Source organism: Pristiophorus japonicus, chromosome 3 (assembly GCF_044704955.1).
Source record: "Pristiophorus japonicus isolate sPriJap1 chromosome 3, sPriJap1.hap1, whole genome shotgun sequence".
NCBI lineage: Eukaryota > Metazoa > Chordata > Chondrichthyes > Pristiophoridae > Pristiophorus > Pristiophorus japonicus.
This window is the reverse complement of record NC_091979.1, coordinates 31,211,885-31,232,522: the sequence shown is the minus strand read 5'-3', so window position 1 is coordinate 31,232,522 and position 20,638 is coordinate 31,211,885. Positions and strand designations below refer to the sequence as shown.

General features: G+C 43.7%; 1 protein-coding gene across 1 annotated transcript in view; it reads left to right on the top strand.

The window, feature by feature from the left end:
• Positions 1-20,638, top strand: part of LOC139253715 (contactin-associated protein-like 5) — a 1,602,302-nt gene that overhangs the window by 622,560 nt on the left and 959,104 nt on the right. Inside the window, exons 8-9 of the mRNA XM_070873519.1 lie at positions 2,281-2,424; positions 19,619-19,880. Of these exons, the coding sequence (XP_070729620.1) occupies positions 2,281-2,424; positions 19,619-19,880 (406 nt within the window). The remainder of the gene's footprint in view (positions 1-2,280; positions 2,425-19,618; positions 19,881-20,638) is intronic.

Genomic DNA, 20,638 nt, shown 5'->3' with positions numbered 1-20,638 from the left:
ATGTGGCTGGTCCAATTAAGTTTCTAGTCAATGGTGACCCCCAAGATGTTGATGGTGGGGGATTCAGCAATGGTATTGCCGGTGAATATTAAGGGGCGGTGTTTAGACTCTCACTTTTTGCAGATGGTCATTGCCTGGCACATGTGTGGTGCGAATGTTACTTACCAATTATCAGCCCAACCCTGAATGTTGTCCAGGTCTTGCTGCATGCGGGAATGGATTGCTTCATTTTCTGAGTTGCGTCTGGAACTGAACACTGTGCAATTATTAACGAACATTAGCGCTTCTGACCTACATGAAAACAGTGACTACTGTTCATAAGGAATTAATCGGCTGTAACGTACTTTGGGACATTCTGACGTTGTAAAAGGTGCTATATCAATATAAGTCTTTCTTTCTTCTTTCTTTCACATGAAATAGTTGACTCTCAATCACCTCAGAGCAACAAGAGATGGCCAATAAATAATGCCTTGCCAGTGTCAACCACATCCTAAGAACATTTTTTCAATCAGTTTTTCCCTGGCAAGGAATTTTAACATGAAAATTAGCAACATAGACAGTGTGGCTACAGTTGTGTGTCCACGATGGAGGAGCTTTCCAGCAAGTATGTTGAGCTTGAAAAATCAAAATACAGATATATTTCAAAGTGCATATTTGAATTGTCCATGCCTCCAAGTAAAACATAAACCAATTGAGTCAGTCAACATATTTCAGCCAGGCAAGCCGTGCATGGCGTTCAGAGATACAACTAGTCTGCCAAGGGCCTCACATGATGAGAAGATGGGTCACACATTTACCAGTGCTTTTGGAGATCAGAAAGCTCCATCATGCCAATTGGCACTTCAGTGTGAACTCGCCAGATTTTCATCTTCTGCACAGAACAGCAACAACAGCAACTTGCATTTATATAGCACCTTTAACGTAGCATAACATCTCACTCCTGGCCGGCCTTCCACATTCCGCACTACGTAAACTTGAAGTCATCCAAAACTCAGCAGCCCGTGTACTAACCCGCACCAAGCCAAGATCACCCATCACCGCTGTGCTTTCTGACCTACACTGGATCCTGGCTAAACAATGCCTCAATTTCAAAATTCTCATCTTTGTTTACAAATCATGGACCTGCCCCTCCCTATCTCTGTAATCTTTTTCAGCCACACAACCCCACAAGATGTCTGCGCTCCTCAAATTCTGCCCTCTTGAACATTCCTCATTATAACTGCTCAACCATCGGTGGACGTGTCTAAGCTCTGAAACTCCCTTCCTAAACCTCTCCGCCTCTCTACCTCTCTTTCCTCCTTTATGACGCTCTTTAAAACCTACCTCTTTAAACAAGCTTTTGATCATCTGCCTTAATTTTTTCTTCTGTGGCTCGGTGTCAAATTTATCTGTCTGTCTTGTAACAGTGTTGTGAAGCACCTTGGGACGTTTTACTATGTTAAAGGCGCTATATAAATAAAAGTTATTATTATTAATAAGGCACTTCACAAGAGAGTTATCATACAAAATTTGACACCAAGCCACGTAAATAGATAAAGAGGTAGGTTTTGAGGAGCATGTTAAAGGGGGAGAGGAGGGTGTAGCGGTTTAGGGAGTGAATTCCAGAGATTAGGGCCTGGACAGCCAAAGGCATGGTCACCAATGGAGGAGGCCGAAGAAAATTGTGGATGCACAAGATATTAGAATTGTAGCTATCGGAGCTATCGGTGGATTGTAGGGCTGAACAAGCAGAGTTAGATGAGCCGTGTCACTGTCATAGTTGACCTCACCTTCGCGTAATTCCACCCACAATGTTAGTAGCACTTGTGATTTTCAGAGGCAAATGGTCATTTTGAAGTAGTGCTGAAGGAGATTCTGCTTTGGCACTATCTCAAGAGGCCCACTTGGATATTGATTCAGGGTGGCCTTTGGGATCTGCAAGTGTTGGCCAAGGTACAAGCCATACACGAGAACAAATGCGGGAACGATAAGGGAGTCAAGGGTTATGGGGAGCGGGCAGGGAAATGGAGCTGAGTCCATGATCAGATCAGCCATGATCTTATTTAATGGCGGAGCAGGCTCAAAGGGCCAAATGGCCTACTCCTGTTCCTATTTCTTATGTTCTTATGTTCAAAGGACAAAAGCTTGCTTTGAATCATTATACTTTTCAAAGCACACAAGGTCTGTTATTGATCTGAACACTTTTAAACCTTGACTCGTTGTCACGGTGTTTATTTTTGTCTTCTCCGTTATCAATGAATAACATCATAACCTCGTTATCTATTCTCTTGTTTATCATAGCTCAGTTTTGGCGGGATTCCAGTTCCAGGCAAATCAGTGACTTTTCTGAGGAAGAACTTCCATGGCTGCATTGAAAATCTCTATTACAATGGAGTGAATATTATTGATCTGGCCAAGAGACGCAAGCCCCAGATACACATTGTGGTAAGTTGCTTGTTAAATTCAGAGCAAAGAAACTGTTTATCTACAGGACTGAATTATAAATTAAATTGTGGTCTATAGAACTGATCATGGAGAAACCAGATACAGTTGAAAGTGTCATTGGTAGAGTTTGATGGAAAACAGGTACATTTTATTTTATATCGTCTCAATTGGGCAAATGCTATAAATATTCACTGCACCATGGATGAGTTACCTTCCATGTGCTTAGCTTCCCTGTTGATGCTCGGGAGTAGGTGTCTTGTCCTAGGGTTATGAACTTGGTTTATGCTGGAAAAACTTTACTGAAATAATAATGCAATTCTTAATCGATACGGGCCCACAGCCCAAAACTGACCCCAATACAGGCATAGAGTACAAAAGCAAGGAAGTTATGATGATTTTTTATAAAATATTGGTTGGCCTCAACTGGAGTATTGGCCTTGAAATTCTGGGCTCCCCGAGTCTGTACGGAGTGTCTACGGACCCGGGAAGGCATCGCAAAAGCCGGTTTTCAGCGCACAATGCGCATGTGCCGAAAACTGAATTTTCCGATCTGGATCCTCTGCATCTCAGGAGTGAGGACATTTGCAAGGGCAAGATTGTGGTATTTACCCATATCTTGCCCAGCAAATGTGACTCAAAACTCTTGCACCTGATCAAAGAAGACGCATAGCCTAAGAGTTTTAAAACATATAAAAATACAATAAAATTAAAGTAACAAAACACATTTTATTGTTAAAAACCCTCCCCACTGATATATCTTCAGTAACTCAGAAACATAGAAACATAGAAAATAGGTGCAGAAGTAGGCCATTCGGCCTTTTGAGCCTGCACCGCCATTCAATAAGATCATGGCTGATCATTCCCTCAGTTTCCCTTTCCTGCTTTCCCTCCATACCCCTTGATCCCCTAAGCCGTGATGGCCATATCTAACTCCCTCCTGAATATATCCAATGAATTGGCATCAACGACTTTCTGCGGCAGGGAATTCCACAGGTTAACAACTCTCTGAGTGAAGAAGTTTCTCCTCATCTCAGTCCTAAGTGGCCTACCCCTTATCCTAAGAATATGTCCCCTAGTTCTGGACTTCCCCAACATCGGGAACATTCTTCCCGCATCTAACCTGTCCCGTCCCGTCAGAATCTTTTACGTTTTTATGAGATCCCCTCTCATCCTTCTAAACTCCAGTGAATAAAGGCCCAGTTGATCCAGTCTCTCCTCATTTGACAGTCCAGCCACCCCTGGAATCAGTCTGGTGAAGCTTCGCTGCACTCCCTCAATAGTAAGAACGTCCTTCCTCAGATTAGGACACCAAAACTATACACAATATTCCAGATGAGGCCTCACTAAGGCCCTGTACAACTGCAGTAAGACCTCCCTGCTCCTATACTCAAATCCCCTAGCTATGAAGGCCAACATACTATTTGCCTTCTTCACCACCTGCTTTACCTGCATGCCCACATTCAGTGACTGATGAACCATGACACCCAGGTCTCGTTGCACCTCCCCTTTTCCTAATCTGCTGCCATCCAGATAATATTCTGCCTTTGTGTTTTTGCCCCCAAAATGGGTAACCTCACATTTATCCACATTATATTGCAACTGCCATGCATTTGCCCACTCACCTAACATGTCCAAGTCACCCTGTAGCCTCTTAGCGTCCTCCTCACAGCTCACACCGCCACCCAGTTAAGCGTCATCTGCAAATTTGGAGATATTACACTCAATTCCTTCATCTAAATTGTTAATGTAAATTGTACAAAGCTGGGGTCCTAGCACTGAGCCCTGTGGCACTCCACAAGTCACTGCCTGCCATTCTGAAAAGGACCCGTTTATCCCGACTCTCTGCTTCCTGTCTGTCAACCAGTTCTCCATCCACGTCAGTATATTAACCCCAATACCATGCGCTTTGATTTTGCACACCAATCTCTTGTGCGGGACCTTTTCAAAAGCCTTTTGAAAGTCCAAATACATCACATCCACTGGTTCTCCCTTGTCCACGCTGGTAGTTACATCCTCAAAAACTTCCAGAAGATTCGTCAAGCATGATTTCCCTTTCATAAATCCATGCTGATTTGGTCCGATCCTGTCACTGCTTTCAAATGCGCTGCTATTTTATCCTTAATGATTGATTCCAACATTTTCCCCACTACTGATGTCAGGCTGACTGGTGTATAATTACCCGGTTTCTCTCTCCCTCCTTTCTTAAAAAGTGGTGCTACATTAGTTACCCTCCAGTCCATAGGGACTGATCCAGAGTCGATAGACTGTTGGAAAATGATCACCAATGCATCCACTATTTCTTGGGCCACTTCCTTAAGTACTCTGGGATGTAAACTATCAGGCCCCGGGGATTTATCGGCCTTCAATCCCATCAATTTCCCGAACACAATTTCCCGCCGAATAAGGATATCCTTCAGTTCCTCCTTCTCACGAGACCGACTGTCCCCTAAAACAATCGGAAGGTTATTTGTGTCTTCCTTCGTGAAGACAGAACCGAAGTATTTGTTCAATTGATCTGCCATTTCTTTGTTCCCCATTATAAATTCATCTGAATCCGACTGCAAGGGACCTATGTTTGTCTTTACTAATTTTTTTCTCTTCACATATTTATAGAAGCTTTTGCAGTCTGTTTTTATGTTCCCTGCAAACTTCCTCTTGTACTCTATTTTCCCCTCTTAATTAAACCCTTAGTCTTCCACTTTTGAATTCTAAATTTCTCCCAGTCCTCAGATTTGTTCTTTTTTCTAGTCAAATTATATGCCTCTTCCTTGGATTTAACACTATCCTTAATTTCCCTTGTTAGCCACGGTTGAGCCACCTTCCCAGTTTTATTTTTACTCCGGACAGGGATGTACAATTGCTGAAGTTCATCCATGTGATCTTTAAATGTTTGCCATTGCTTATCCACCATCAACCCTTTAAATATCCTTTGCCAGTCTATTCTAGCCAATTCACTCCTCATACCATCGAAGCTACCTTTCCTTAAGTTCGGGACCCTAGTTTCCGAATTAACTGTGTGACTCTCTATTTTAATAAAAAATTCTACCATATTATGGTCACTCTTCCCCAAGGGACCTCACACAACAAGATTGCTAATTAGTCCCTTCTCATTACACATCACCCTGTCTCGGATGGCCAGCTCTCCAGTTGGTTCCTCGACATATTGGTCTTGAAAACCATCCTTAATACACTCCAGGAAATCTTCCTCCACCACACTGCTACCAGTTTGGTTAGCCCAATCAATATGTAGATTAAAGTCGCCCGTGATAACTGCTATACCTTTATTGCACACATCCCTTATTTCTTGTTTCATGCTGTCCCCAACCTCACTACTACTGTTTGTCGGTCTGTACACATTTCCCACTAGCGTTTTCTGCCCTTTGGTATTCCGCACCTGCACCCATACCGATTCCACATCATCCAGGCTAATGTCCCTCCTTACTATTGCATTAATTTCCTCTTTAAGCAGCAACGCCACCCCGCCTCCATTTCCTTTCTGTCTATCCTTCCTAAATGCTGAATACCCTTGGATGTTGAGTTCCCAGCCTTGATCACCCTGAAGCCATGTCTCTGCGATGCCAATTACATCATACCGGTGAACTGCTGTCTGCGCAGTTAATTCGTCCACCAAATGGCCTTCATAGCTAGGGGTTTTGAGTATAGGAGCAGGGAGGTATTACTGCAGTTGTACAGGACCTTGGTGAGGCCTCACCTGGAATATTGTGTTAGTTTTGTTCTCCTAATCTGAAGAAAGGACGTTCTTGCTATTGAGGGAGTGCAGCGAAGGTTCACCAGACTGATTCCCAGGATGGCTGGACTGACATATGAGGAGAGACTGGATCGACTGGGCCTTTATTCACTCGAGTTTAGAAGGATGAGAGGGGATCTCATAGAAACATATAAAATTCTGACGGGACTGGACAGGTTAGATGCGGGAAGAATGTTCCCAATATTGGGGATGTCCAGAACCAGGGGACACAGTCTAAGGATAAGCGTAAGCCACTTAGGACCGAGATGAGGTGAAATTTCCTCACTCAGAGAGTTGTTAACCTGTGGAATTCCCTACCGCAGAGAGTTGTTGATGCCAGTTCATTGGATATATTCAAGAGGGAGTTAGATATGTCCCTTACCGCTAAAGAGATCAAGGGGTATGGAGAGAAAGCAGGAAAGGGGTACTGAGGGAATGATCAGCCATGATCTTATTGAATGGTGGTGCAGGCTCGAAGGGCCGAATGGCCTACTCCTGCATCTATTTTCTATGTTTCTATGTTTCTGTGATACTTTTTGAATCGCTGTTAGTTAACTTCGTGCTCCTGATGATGTGTAGCTCTAAAATCTCCTCGTCCTGTTGTTTTTCTTCCATGCTGTGTAGTCTCTGGGGATTTCTACTTATAGCTTTGAAACTGATTTACCGTTCAGTCTGCATGCCTTCGCAACATGCCCAGGTTTCCTGCAAATGAAACACTCTGCCTTCACATATGGACAAATTTGAGCAATGTATTGTTCCAAGCACCGAGAACAGGACTTCAATGCTTTCTTACCATTGCCAGTTGCTGAGACTTTGGGGCCCAAGTATATTTTACTTTCAATCTGCAGGCGATTCACCTCGGTTGTCTGACGACTGGAAATAATATGAAATTCTCGGGAATATTGGTCGGCCATTTTCATTGACATAGCTGTCTGACAAGCTAAATCAAAAATCAAGTTCGGAGTTGTCATTATCTTTCTTCTGATCGCATGGTTTTTCATCCCACAAACAAAGCATTCACACAATGCTCGGTCCTGCAAGTTTCTGAAATTACAGTGAATAGATAGTTTTTTTAATGCTACAATGTACTCACTGATATTTTCTTCGGTTAACTGACCTCGTATTCTGAACAATAACTTTCAGCAATTTCCAGGCGCTCCGGACTGTAATGATGTTCTAAGTTTGTAAGAATCTGCTTAAGAATTGTGTCCTTTGGCTTGACAGGCACAAGCAAATTTTTCAGGGTTTCTTACACTCCGGACCCTGCTTCAGTTAAGAAAATAGCCCGTTGCCTTTCCAACACAACCCGGTTATGCTTTTCATCATTGGGGACATCGATGCTATTATTTGCGATGAAAAACATTGCTAACCGCTCCACAAACGGTCCGAAACTTTCACGGTTGCATTGAAACTCCCCGAAACGCCCTATTATTCCCAAAGGCACGGCCATTTGGACTCTGGCAGTTCAGACAAGTGTGCTTGTAATTTACCTTAGATTTTTGGCTGTTAATCAAAACAGAGAAACTCATAAAGTTTCCCGACGGTTGGCTGAATCCTCCACCAACAAAAATTGCAGCTTTTTTTCGCCGATTTTCCCATCTTCATCGCCATTGTTATATCTTCAGTAACTCACAAACACACACACAACCTTAAGATGGCAGAACACTCCGGAACTCGAGTCAGGTGACCTGTTCCTTTTTTTATTATAAACAGCACTGGCTGCAGTGCCAAAGTAGTCCACAGGTGGCGCTATTCTTAATACACTCACTAAGATGTTTATTTTTAACCCTAATTACAAAACTTTACAAAAAATCAGAAATGTTTTTTTCTCTAAGGCATTTATTATATTCATTTTAATTGTGTGAGATGTGTTTTTTATTTTTTATTATGGTGATTAGTGTGTTTGTTTTTTCTCAATAATAGCAGTGAGAACTCGTAGATACGGAGTTCTCATTGCTATTAATGAGAATGTTGTGGAATAATGTACCTGATTAGTTGTGCAGTCACTTGGAGGAAGGGACAGAGTGTAACATAGCTAAGTTTGCTGATGATACAAAGATGGAAGGAAAAGCAATGTGTGAGGAGGACACAAAAAATCTGCAAAAGGACATAGACAGGCTAAATGAGTGGGCAAAAATTTGGCAGATGGAGTTTAATGTGGGAAAGTGTGAGGTCATGCATTTTGGCAGAAAAAATCAAAGAGTAAGTTATTGTTTAAATGGAGAAAGATTGCAAAGTGCCGCAGTACAGCGGGACCTGGGGGTACTTGTGCATGAAACACAAAAGGATAGTATGCAGGTACAGCAAGTGATCAGGAAGGCCAATGGAACCTTGCGCTTTATTGCAAAGGGAATGGAGTATAAACGCAGGGAAGTCTTGCTACAGCTATATAAGGTGTTAGTGAGACCACACCTGGAATACTGCCAGCAGTTTTGGTTTCCATATTTACGAAAGGATATACTTGCTTTGGAGGCAGCTCAGAGAAGGTTCACTAGGTTGATTCCGGAGATGAGGGGGGTTGACTTATGAGGAAAGGTTGAGTAGGTTGAGTTTCTCCTCATTGGAATTCAGAAGAATGAGAGATGATCTTAATGTTTAAGATTATGAGGGGGCTTGACAAGGTGGATGCAGAGAGGATGTTTCCACTGATGGGGGAGATTAGTACTAGAGGGCATGATCTTAGAAAAGTGGCCGCCCTTTTAAAGCTGAGATGAGGAAAAATTTCTTCTCTTTGCAGGTTGTAAATCTGTGGAATTCGCTGCCTCAGAGAGCTGTGTAAGCTGGGACATTGAATAAATTTAAGACAGAAATAGACAGTTTCTTAAATGATAATGGGATAAGGGGTTATGGGAAGCGGGCAGGGAAGTGGAGCTGAGTCTATGATCAGATCAGCCATGATCTTATTGAATGGCAGAGAAGGCTCGAGGGTCCATATGGCCTACTCCTGTTCCTATTTCTTATGTTCTTATGTAGAAGGCCTCCCGAATGGAATCACACACTCCTGCAGGACCACCAGGTAGATTTGGAGAAATTTTTCAGGTCGGAGGCATCCGCCAGTGGGTAGCCTCGGACCACAATTTCTGGGCCGGTGTGAAGGCCTTAGAGAGGGTGCAGAAAAGATTTACTAGAATGGTTCCAGGGATGAGGGACTTCAGTTGCATGGATAGACTTGATAAGCTGGGGCTGTTCTCCTTAGAGCAGGAGAGGATTGAGAGGAGATTTGACAGAGGTATTCAAAATCATGAGGAGTCTAGACAGAGTAAATAGAGAGAAAATAGTCTCATTGGCGGAAGAGTCGAGTACCAGGGGACATAGATTTAAGCTGATTGGCAGAAGACGTAAAGGCGACATGAGGAAAAACTTTTTTACGCAGCGAGTGGTTAGGATCTGGAATGCGCAGCCTGAAAGGATGGTGGAGGCAGATTCAATCGTGGTTTTCAAAAGGTTGGATAAGTTCCCGAAGGAAAACATTTGCAGCACTAAGGGGAAAGGGCGGGAGAGTGGGACTAGCTGAAGTACTTGTGCAGTGAGCCGGTACAGGCTTGATGGACCAAATAGCCTCCTTCTGTGCTGTAAGTATTCTATAATTCTTTGTTTCTATGATTCTAATTTGGCAAACCCATGCAGGGAGTCTGGCTGATGTGGTAAATGGAAAAATATCTCACTACTGCAGTGGAAGTACACGTCGATGCTTGGGATTAAGACACACTTTTCCGGGCAAAGTAAAGAGTCATGGACTCCATGCCAGAGCTGATCTGGGAGAACTTGATAATTGTTGACCTGAAAATCAATTTCCATTCCCCAACACAGATATCCGTCACCTTGATGAGCACAAAGGGGGAGAGATTGGCCTGGTTTGTGCCTCCCATTAGCATCTGTGGGGGGGGCGGTAAAACGCCACTAAGGGGTTACCGACCAGGTGCGATAAAATCACCGATGCCCGCGAACTTTCCTGGTGGTTTTGCGCTGGCGCTAACACGCAGCGCCTCGCTCTCTTCCGCCCCGTAGATCGTGATGTCATCTGGTGCGCAGCGCCCCGTTACCGCCCCGGATGCAATATTCGCTCCCGCCCCCCTGCAGCATTGCCGGGCGTCAACAACGGCAGCTGCAGGAGGTGTCATGACCTCGACTGGCCGTTTGGGGAGCACTAATTAAAGGCACTGGTGGTCAGGTCGGGCAGAATTTATTCTGGTGCCTCCTTGTTTTCTTTGTCGCAACGATTGCTCAGCACTGCACTCTGTTGCAGAGCTTGGGGCTGCTATGCACGCCGTCCAGGTGCCATGGCCCAACACAGACAGCAGGAAAACTCATTCACCCCTGCATTGGCCCTTCCCTTTAAGCGAGCGAAAGAGCCTGTGCAGATAGCAGTGCTGCACTGAACATCGCATAGCGCTCTGCCGATACCGCCCCTCTCACTCCCTTTAGCGCTCTAAGGGAAGTTCCCGCAAAAGTTATTGCCCCAAACGGGGGTGCTAGACTATTTCGAGCCCAAAATTTCCATGAAAAAGTTGTTGCCTCTTAACTACACTCTGAAGTGGCCCAGTAAGCCAATCCAGTTGAAGAAAATCGCTGCGACCACACGGAGTGCTGTGGTTCAAGAAGGAGTTTAGAAGAATGAGAGATGATCTCATTGAGACATGTAAGATTCTGAGAAGGTCGATGCTGAGAGGCCGTGTCCCCCGGTTGGAGAGTCTGGAACTAGAGTGGGGGCACAGTCTCAGGATAAGGGATCGGCCATTTAAGACAGAGATGAGGAGAAATCTCTTCACTCAAAGGGCTGATAATCTTTGAATTTTCGGCCCCAGAGGGCTGTAGCTGCTCAGTCATTGAGTACACTCAAGGCTGCGATGGATAGAGTTTTGGACTTTAGGGCAAATCAAGGGATTGGGAGATCGGACAGGAAAGTCGCGTTGAGGTTGATTATCAGCCATGATCTTATTGAAGGCCGGCAGGCTCAAGGGCTGAATGGCCTACTCCTGTTCCTATTTCTTATGTTCTTAAGGCAGCTCACCATCACCTTTGAAGGTCAACTAGAGATGGGCAATGATTGCCGGCCTTGCTAGCAATGCCCACATCCCGAGAATTAATTTTTTTTAAAGTTAACCTGATTAAGTCTATGGCTTGAACATATCAATCATTTCCATAGTATGGAAACAGAAGCAAAGACATTGCTAAATACACTTCTGTCTTTTTCATCTGTTCCCTGGCTGAAATCAATTCATAAAATTTATGTCGTTATAAATAATCTCTGTACTCCTCATGTAAATTGTGCCCCTTAGTGGGGCAGAATCTGCATTGCGACACTGGGAGGAGCTCTTCAGTCACAGGGAGAAAATGATTGAGGAGGATTCTTGCGATTATTTTCCCTGTGGCCGACAGCAGGGAAACTCCTCTGTAATTACCGCAATCGGACTTGTCCACTTTCTTGCAGATGATTACGGCTTCTCTGAGATCCCCTCCAGTTCAAGTCTCTTTCCCATCCCCGATTTTAATCGCCCCACCTTTGGCAGCCGTGCCTTTATCTGCCTAGATCCTGAGCTCTGGAATTCCCACCCTCAACCTCTCCAACTCGCTCTCCCCTTTTCAAGATCCTCCTTAAAACCCAACCTCTTTGACCAAGCTTTTGGTCACCTGCCCTAATATCTCTTTATGTGGCTCGGTGTCAAATTCTGTTTGATAATGCTCCTGTGAAGCGCTTTGGGGTGTGTTACTACATTAAAGGCGCTATATAAATGCAAGTTGTTTCAAATCTGTGAAGAGGAAGTCTGCAGCAATTATTTATTCTGTACGTGATTGTCACCATTAATAAGTCATTTGTTTGTTAAGCATTGCGTACTTTTATTTTGCATCAGCTTTATCTTCTTTCCACTCCCACATCTTTAGTTGGTACATGCCGTGACTGATGGCCAACTGTCAGTCACCAAAGATTTCAGCTGTACATGGTCGCCTGCTGTAAAGGAATTTAATTATTATGATTGATCACCCATTAAAATTCTGGTTGATTTTGTGACTACTAGTTGCAGTTGTCATGAAGAGTTGCCATGCTATGTTGCCATTAATTATATCATTCCGCTCTGTGCTGAACGTGCACTTTATAAGTGTCAGATTATCAGCGCACTGCCAAGCATCTCAAATTTCCGCACGGGTCAGTGTCAGCATTGGGACTATGGACTTGTCCATCACAGATTCAGGTCGCCCCATGGTACAGTAAAAGTCTTTCATCAATCGGAATCTATGTAACAGATGTTTTGATAACATCTTACGATCCAAAGGAATTTGTCACATTTTAGTGTATTCCAAAATTTATCATGCTGTGCAATAACCTTGAAGCTCAAATGATCTGGCACCGCGGTAAGAGGCAGACTAATTCACATAATTCCCAACAATGCAGTTTCTGAATTTAACTGTGCTGTCAGGGAGAGCTGGATAAATAAATATTTCCCCATTAAAAAGGGAGGAACATCAGGTGGGTGAGTCGTAGCGTGACAGTTTTTGTCCACTTACTCGTGGGCAGTTCAAGGGTAGCATGGGATCAGGACTGGGAACCTTGTGAGCCAAGGAATGATGTAGGACTTAACAGATGGAAGAACATGGAAAGAAGATAAAAATTAAACCATTCAGTAATGCTTTACTACGTTCCGTGCACCAGAGCTGGTCTCCAGTCATCTTGCGTAATCCTTGCCACTGGACCAAGACCTAGCTCTGTCACGCCCGTGTGATGGCTGGTGTGCAACGGCCACCATACGTTCAAAAATTCCACGCACAGGCATCTTCCACCCTTCAACATGTAGTTCAGGATCTGCAATGTTAGGTCCTTCATTGAAACACCTGTGAACTCATCCCTTTTCAGCGTGGAAGCAAGTCATCCTCATTTCGAGGGGCCCTATGATGATGTGACTGCACTCTATCAAAATCCTATTTGACCCAAGGAAGGGACGCTGTATTCATTACCTTCCTCATGCAATGCACAGACGCACTGCAGACGCACAGGCCTATGAAGAAAAGTTGAGCAGGTTGGGCCTATACTCATTGGCATTTAGAAGAATGAGAGGTGATCTTATATAAAATTCTGAGGAGGCTTGACAAGGTAGATGCAGAGAGGATGTTTCCCCTCATGGGGGAATCTAGAACTAGGAGGCATATTTTCAGAATAAGGGGTCGCCCAATTAAAACGGAGCTGAGGAGGAATTTCTTCTTTCGGAGGATCGTGAATTTTTGGAATTCTCTACCCTAGAGAGCTGTGGAGGCTGGGTCATTGAATATATATAATGTGGAGAGAAACAGATTTTTGAACTAAAGGGGAGTCAAGGGTTATGGGGAGCGGGCAGGGAGTTGAGTCCAAGATCAGATCAGCCTTGATCTTATTGAATGGCGGAGCAGGCTTGAGGGGCCAAATGGCCTACTCCTGCTCCTATTTCTTACGTTCTTAAATTCGATGGTGCCTGTGCCACCAACATGGTCGGCAGGGAGCACACGCTCATTACGAGACAGACGGAAGTGCTCTCCCTAATTGTTTCTGATATCTCTCGTGACTGCCTTAATTTGTGTTAAACCCTTGCACAGTTTTATTAATGTAATTGAAGCCATTGGTATAGGCAAAAAAAAATAGTCGTCGAAGGTCCATTGCGCAAACAGGCGCGAGGCCCTTTGCTTATGCAAATACGGTGCCTTACGTCGGAATGAGACCCCTTGTTGAAGGTTTTGTTACTCTGAGCACAGTTGGCACCTTAAAGGAACTGCTTCAGGTCACCTGATCAACACCGCCATCCACGTCCTCCACTCACCTTCCCGTTGCCCTCCTTCCTCCTCTCCTTTCACCATCCCACTATTCACATCCTATCTCGACTAATGTTTTTCTAAACCCTAGCATTTGAATTTGGGCCATCATCCATTTTGTCTCTCCTATCTCTCCTGTTTTCCACCCTATCACACACCTTCCCTTTTGTTCTTTCTTCCCCTCCCCCTTTCAGTGCTTGTTAAGAATCTGTTCTTTCCGAAAACGCTCCAGTTCTGACGAAGGGTCATCGACCCCAAACGTTAACTCTGCTTTCTCTCTGACTCGTTGAGATTTCCAGCATTTTCTGGTTTTATTCCAGATTCCAGCATCCGCAGTAGTTTGCTTTTGTATTTGCCCTCCTCTCCTGTTTGCCTCCCGTTCCTTTAAAGAATTACTATGGGCCAATACCAGCGACACAGTGGTCTAATATTCCAAGCCTTTTTTTCCAGCGAGCTGCCTGGGGAGGCCCAATAAGCGTCCTGGCCAATACTTATCCCTCAATCAACATAACATAAAAAAACAGATTATCTGGTCATTATCACATTGCTGTTTGTGGGAGCGTGCTTGTGCGCAAATTGGCTGCCACAATTTCTAGGTTACAACAGTGACTACACATTAAGAGTACATCACTGGCTGTCAAGCGTTTGAGATGACCGGTAGTCATGAAAGGTGCTATATAAATCCAAGTCTTTTTTTTAATAGGTGTCCACAGACCACTGCTGTAATTTAAGTGAGGCCTGAGATCCAATATTAGATCATTTTTTAAATCTCATAATACTTCTCTGAAGTGCCTCAGGACGTTTCTCTACTTTAAAGGCACTATGTAAATATAAATTGTTGTTGTAAATCGTGGGCCTTCTCATTCAAGTGCAGGCAATGATCTCACGGAATGGGAAGAACAGACAGAACAGACAGAAATGAGAGATTTCGGGCACCCCCTTCTCACGTCCTTGAGGAGGAGTGATTTCCTGAACCCCACCCCATCCTGTCTCATTGTTTCTGAATTCTCTCTTGACTGCCTTAATTTGTGTTAAATACTTGCACAGTTTTATTAATCTCATTGACACCATTGTACTGTAGCTGGACCAGGACTTCCAGACAGCTTATTGAGCTATGTGTACTGTTAAGTTGTAAAATAAGATCAGATAGTTGAATGTTAGCTCGCTTGTGTTTCCTTTCTTATGTTTGATCGTTCGTTCGCTCGCTCTCTCTCCCACACTCTCTCTTGGCCTCTCTCTCATAGAATCATAGAATGGTTACTGCACAGAAGGAGGCCATTCATCCCTTCGAGCACATGCCGGCTCTCTGCAAGAGCATTTCAGCTAGTCCCATTCCCCACCCTTTCTCCATAGCTCTTTTCCTTCAGGTACTTATCTCATTCCTTTTAGAAAGCCACGATTGAATCTGCCTCCACCACCTTTTCAGGCAGTGAATTCCAGATCCTAACCACTTGATGCATAACATTTTTTTTTCCCTCATGTCGCCTTTGCCAATGGGCCAATCACCTTAAATCTGTGTCCTCTGGTTCTTGACCTTTCCACCAAAGGGAACAGTTTCTCTCCATCTACTCTGTCCAGAGCACTTATGATTTTGAACACCTCTGTCAAATTTCCTCTCAATCTTCCCTGCTCTGAGGAGAACAACCCCAGCTTCTCCAGTCCATCCACGCAACTATCTCGCACTCTCATATGTTGGCTCATGCTATCATAGTGTTTATTGTATTGTTTGAAGCTTGGCTCTCCTGCTTCAATACAAATTAATCTGTCTCATAACATGATACTTAAAGCTGTCTAGTTATTTTTATATTTTTGATATGCGTGATTGAAGATTTGTTTGTGATATTGTTCCCGTGCAGTGATTGATTTATCTTATTGATTTATCTCTAACTATGAAAAATGACAAATAAGAAGTTTGGGGAAAACATATCTATTCTTTTTACTGGAAAAAAAATGTGAGCAGTCGAGATTTGGTATCGGATAGTCAAAGCCAAATTATTTCTGCCGATCCAAACTTCAGCTTTGAATCCACAACTTTGTAAAACAAAGGCTGGTTTGAAAATTTTCTTTAACCCATCCGACTGGCGCTAAAGACAAGTTAATTCTGAATGCTTGTGCAGTAAATATGTGAAGTAGCTTTCTTTCGGATGAGATGTTAAATCGAGGCCCCATCCGCTCTCTCAGGTGGATGTAAAAGATGCCACGAGGAAGAGCACGGGAGATATCCCTGGTGTCCTGGGGCCAATATTTATCCCTCAATCAATATCACTAAAAAAACAGATTATCTGGTCATTATCACATTGCTATTTGTGGGAGCTTGCTGTGTGCAAATTGGCTGCTGCATTTCCTATATTACAACAGTGATGACACTTAAAAAAAAAAATCTATTTCATTGGGAAGTGCTCTGGGACAACTTGAGGTTGTGAAAGGCGCTATATAAATGCAAGTTGTTCTTTGTACACTATTGTTATGAGAGTGGGGGTAATGTTGGCTTTGGCCGATAGGATCAGCCGCCAGTCACACATCTCTCCCCATTGACCTCGATGGAAATGAAAACCGGGAGAGATGTCCAACTGGCCGACTGATCTGATATCGTCCGTTTCACACCAACACTCAAAGTCAAGAGGACCCCCTGGGAATGTGAAATGTATTGATAGTGTAGCTGCCGAGATGTGATCGGGAGCCACAGTACAGTCCTCATGCACAGCAGCCTTCATTGTATTGATGCTGTCCTTGTGTGACTCCTGGTCTCAAGAAGGCTCTGCCTCTGCACACTCTTGGTCATCAACCTTTATTTTGAGAGTGCGGGTAGGAGTGGCTGCTTTGTCAAAACATTTCAATTGATTTTGCCCGAGGTTTTATGAAGACTTTGGGGCGGGGGAATTTAAAAGATCGTCGGAGCATTCTAAAATCTGGTTTGTTACCGAACTATACTTACAGTATCTGCTGTGCCCTGTTGAGCCCAAATTGAGCCAACAAAAACGGAAGTGTACAATGTTAATGCGCAGAAACAGGATCTTCGCGTCATTGGAGTCCGCACCAGTATTCTTCTCCAATTGATGTTCTGAGTCTATTCTCACTCCCCTACTGGCTCTCCATTGGCTTTAATATTCCTTTTTCAAGCAACTATCTCGTGACCTTTGGAGCAAGTTCAACAACTGTTTGCGGTAGAGAATTCTACATTTGAACCACCCTTTGTGTAAAAATCTTTTCCTGACCTCTCCTTTAATTCTTTTTTGCGTGATTATCCTAAACGTGTGTTCCCTTATTAGCTCCTTACTGCACAGTGGAAACAATCTTATCACTATTTATCTTATCATAACCCTTTGAAGGCCTCGATCAGGTCATCCATTAGCTTTCTTCAGCTCTAGTTTAATAAAAGGCCTAACTTCTCAAGTGTCTAGATAATGTAACCCCTTTTTTTATATCCTTCCTATAATGCGGTGCCAAAACTGCGCACACAATTTCATCTGTGGCCTATCTACGCCTTGAGTATTGTATGCAGTTTTGGTCACCTAATCTGAGGAAGGACATTCTTGCTATTGGGGGAGTGCAGCGAAGGTTCACCAAACTGATTCCCGGGATGGCAAGACTGACATATGAAGAAAGACTGGATCGACTAGGCTTACATTAATTGGAATTTAGAAGAATGAGAGGGGAACTCATAGAAACATATAAAATTCTGACAGGATTGGACAGGTTAGATGCAGGAAGAATGTTTCCAATGTTGGGGAAGTCCAGAACCAGGGGTCACAGTCTAAGGATAAGGGGTAAGCTATCGAGGACCGAGATGAAGAGAAACTTTTTCACCTAGAGAATGGTGAACCTGTGGAATTCCCTACCACAGAAAGTTGTTGAGTCCAGTTCGTTGGATATATTCAAAAGGGAGTTAGATGTCGCCCTTATGGCTAAAGGGATCAAGGGGTATGGAGAGAAGGTAGGAGTGGGGTACTGAAGTTGCATGGTCAGCCATAATCATATTGAATGGTGGTGCAGGCTCGAAGGGCCGAATGGCCTACTCCTGCACCTATTTTCTATGTTTCTATGTTAACTGTCGCTCCCACTTTGTGTCTGGTAGGATGTGCTGGCCTTTCCAGGGTTGCTGCTTGAGTTGAGAGGCCTCGGGGTGGTATATATCCTTGATACTATTTACTTGGCAACTGGCTTTTCATGCTTCTATTTACACCTGCCTTAGCCCCCGAGCTATTAACATGTTTGCTGTGTCTCCACTGTATCTTTTATTTCTACATCTCCTCTCCTGTGTGTGTGGGTGTTTTGTTTTAACTTTGTTTCCCCTTGCTGTGTTCACTTTTTAAATTGTGTTCACGTGTAATATCTTCCAGTCCTGACAAGGGGCCCACATTTGAAAGGGCAATTTACCTGTTGAGTGTTGCCAGTGTTTTCTGTTTATATACCTTGCTCGATGCTTTCTGCCTTCCAGCCATCTCTCTCCCTGCGGCTGCATTTCCTTTTATTCCATGGACCATAAATCTTTCATGTGGTATCTTTTTATCATGCTTATTGAAAAGCCCATTTCTTTTATTTCTCCTCGGATTTTTTGTCAAGGGGTCCTGAGGTGGGTCAAGCGTGACCTGCCTTTTTAAAAAAAACATCAGTGCTGACTGGTCCTCCCATTTCTCCGAGTGTTTTTCAATTTTCTCCATTTTATCGCATCTCTGGGGGGTAACTTTGACATCGTGTAAAATAGACGGCATCGGATCAGACACACGTTATACTCCTTCCCCGATTTTCGATTGACTTAAATTGTTTTTTTGAACAAAAATACAATTAAAAAAACTTAGTTGCCATAGTTTTATGATACCAACCACCGAAGCAGGTTAGATGGAGCTTCAAAACCCAACAATCTTCACTGATACCTTGTCACCAACTCTGGCCACTTTGGCATGCAAAGATGTGGTTTATTTTACAGTCAGCTGATATTTAGCTTGGTAATCACATCTGATCTTCATGTGGCAACGATGATACAAAAAGGTTTGAAAACCAGATTTGAAAATCACCGCTGTTGTGTCGAAGGATAAAATGATAATGGCGCTGAATTTGCTGGGAATATAATGGCGAGTTTAATGCACATGCCGCTATTAGTGTATAAATAACCCTCTCTTTTTATCTCTCTTTCTGTGCCTGATTTGACTGTAGGTCACCCTTTCCTTCTCTGCCATTGCTCTGTCTCTTTCTATATCGTTAAGGAGATAGACTGTCGGTCCCATTGTTCAGTCAGGTCCCAGATTGTAACTGGTAACGTTGCCCTCATTACTGGTCGCACTTCCAGCAATTTGCAACGTACATTTTTTTTCGAGTTCAAGGGCAGGCGGAGAAAAATCTAACGATGGGGAACGTCGTGCGATGCCCCGCTCCAGGAAATCCTGGGCCATTATTTATCACCAATCTAATCTGAAAATCAAATGCTGTTAAATAGTTCTGAAGGTTGCCTGTGGAAAAACTTAATAGGCAGAATACTTCTTGCTATTGAATCACAGGGAGAAATGTTGCTCTTTCTTCTGTAAGCTGTGTTGAAAGCCCAACTGTAGCATTCAAGACAATATTTCTATATTGGCCAGCAATCAGAACCCATTAATCTTTTTAACAAAGTAGTCACAGACTGTTTAACTTCAATGTTATTTATTTCTCCTCTTCCCCCCCGGTTTCTTCCAGGGCAACGTGACATTCTCCTGCACGGAGCCACACATTGTTCCGGTCACGTTCATGACTTCCAGTAGTTACCTGCTGCTGCCCGGGAAGCCTCAAATGGACGGTCTGTCTGTCAGCTTCCAATTCCGCACCTGGAACAAGGACGGTCTGCTGCTGTACAATGAATTCCACAAAGCATCTGGAGTGCTGCAGATTTACCTCAACAAGGGGAAGCTCAGAATAATTGTTCATAAATTATCGTGGAGCCAAGCCGACATCACCGCAGGTAATTGCAGTCGTCAATTTTGCTGCCATCGGTAACAGTGGGAGGAATTGTGGGAATGCAGAGAAAAGCTGATCTCCAGGCAAATCATTTTAGGCAGCAAGTTATATTTCTGAGGCCCAGCACCCTGAGCCAAGGAAGATTAGAGTTGAAGTGGAGGAAGAAGATCAGAGTGTAGAGCTAGGGAAAGATTAGAGGTAGTTTGATTCGAGCAAGACCAACAGTCAAGTTTAAACAATAACAACTTGTATTTATATAGCGCCTTTAACACAGTGAAACGACCCAAGGCATTTCACAGGAGTATTATGAGATAAAAAATAATTTGACACTAAGCTGCATAAGTAGAAATTAGCACAGGTGACCAAAAGCTTGGTCAAAGAGATATGTTTTAAGGAGTGTCTTGAAGGAGTAAAGCGAGGTAGAGAAGGCAGTGAATTCCACTTGGGGCCTAGGCAACAGAAGGCACGGCCAGTAATGGTTGAGCGATTGTAATAAGTGATACTCAGGAAGGCAGAATTAGAGGAGCGCAGACATCTCGGGGGTCGGGGGGGAGGGGGGTGGTTGTGGAGCTGGAGAAGATTACAGGAGGCATTTGAACATAAGGAGGAGAATTTTGAAATTGAGGTGTTGCTTAACTGGAAGCCAATGTAGGCCAGCGAGCACAGGGGTGATGGGTGAGTGGGACTTGGTACAAGTTAGGATACTGGGAGCTGAGTTTTTGATCTACTTTATATAGGGTGCAATGTGGGAGGCCAGCCAGG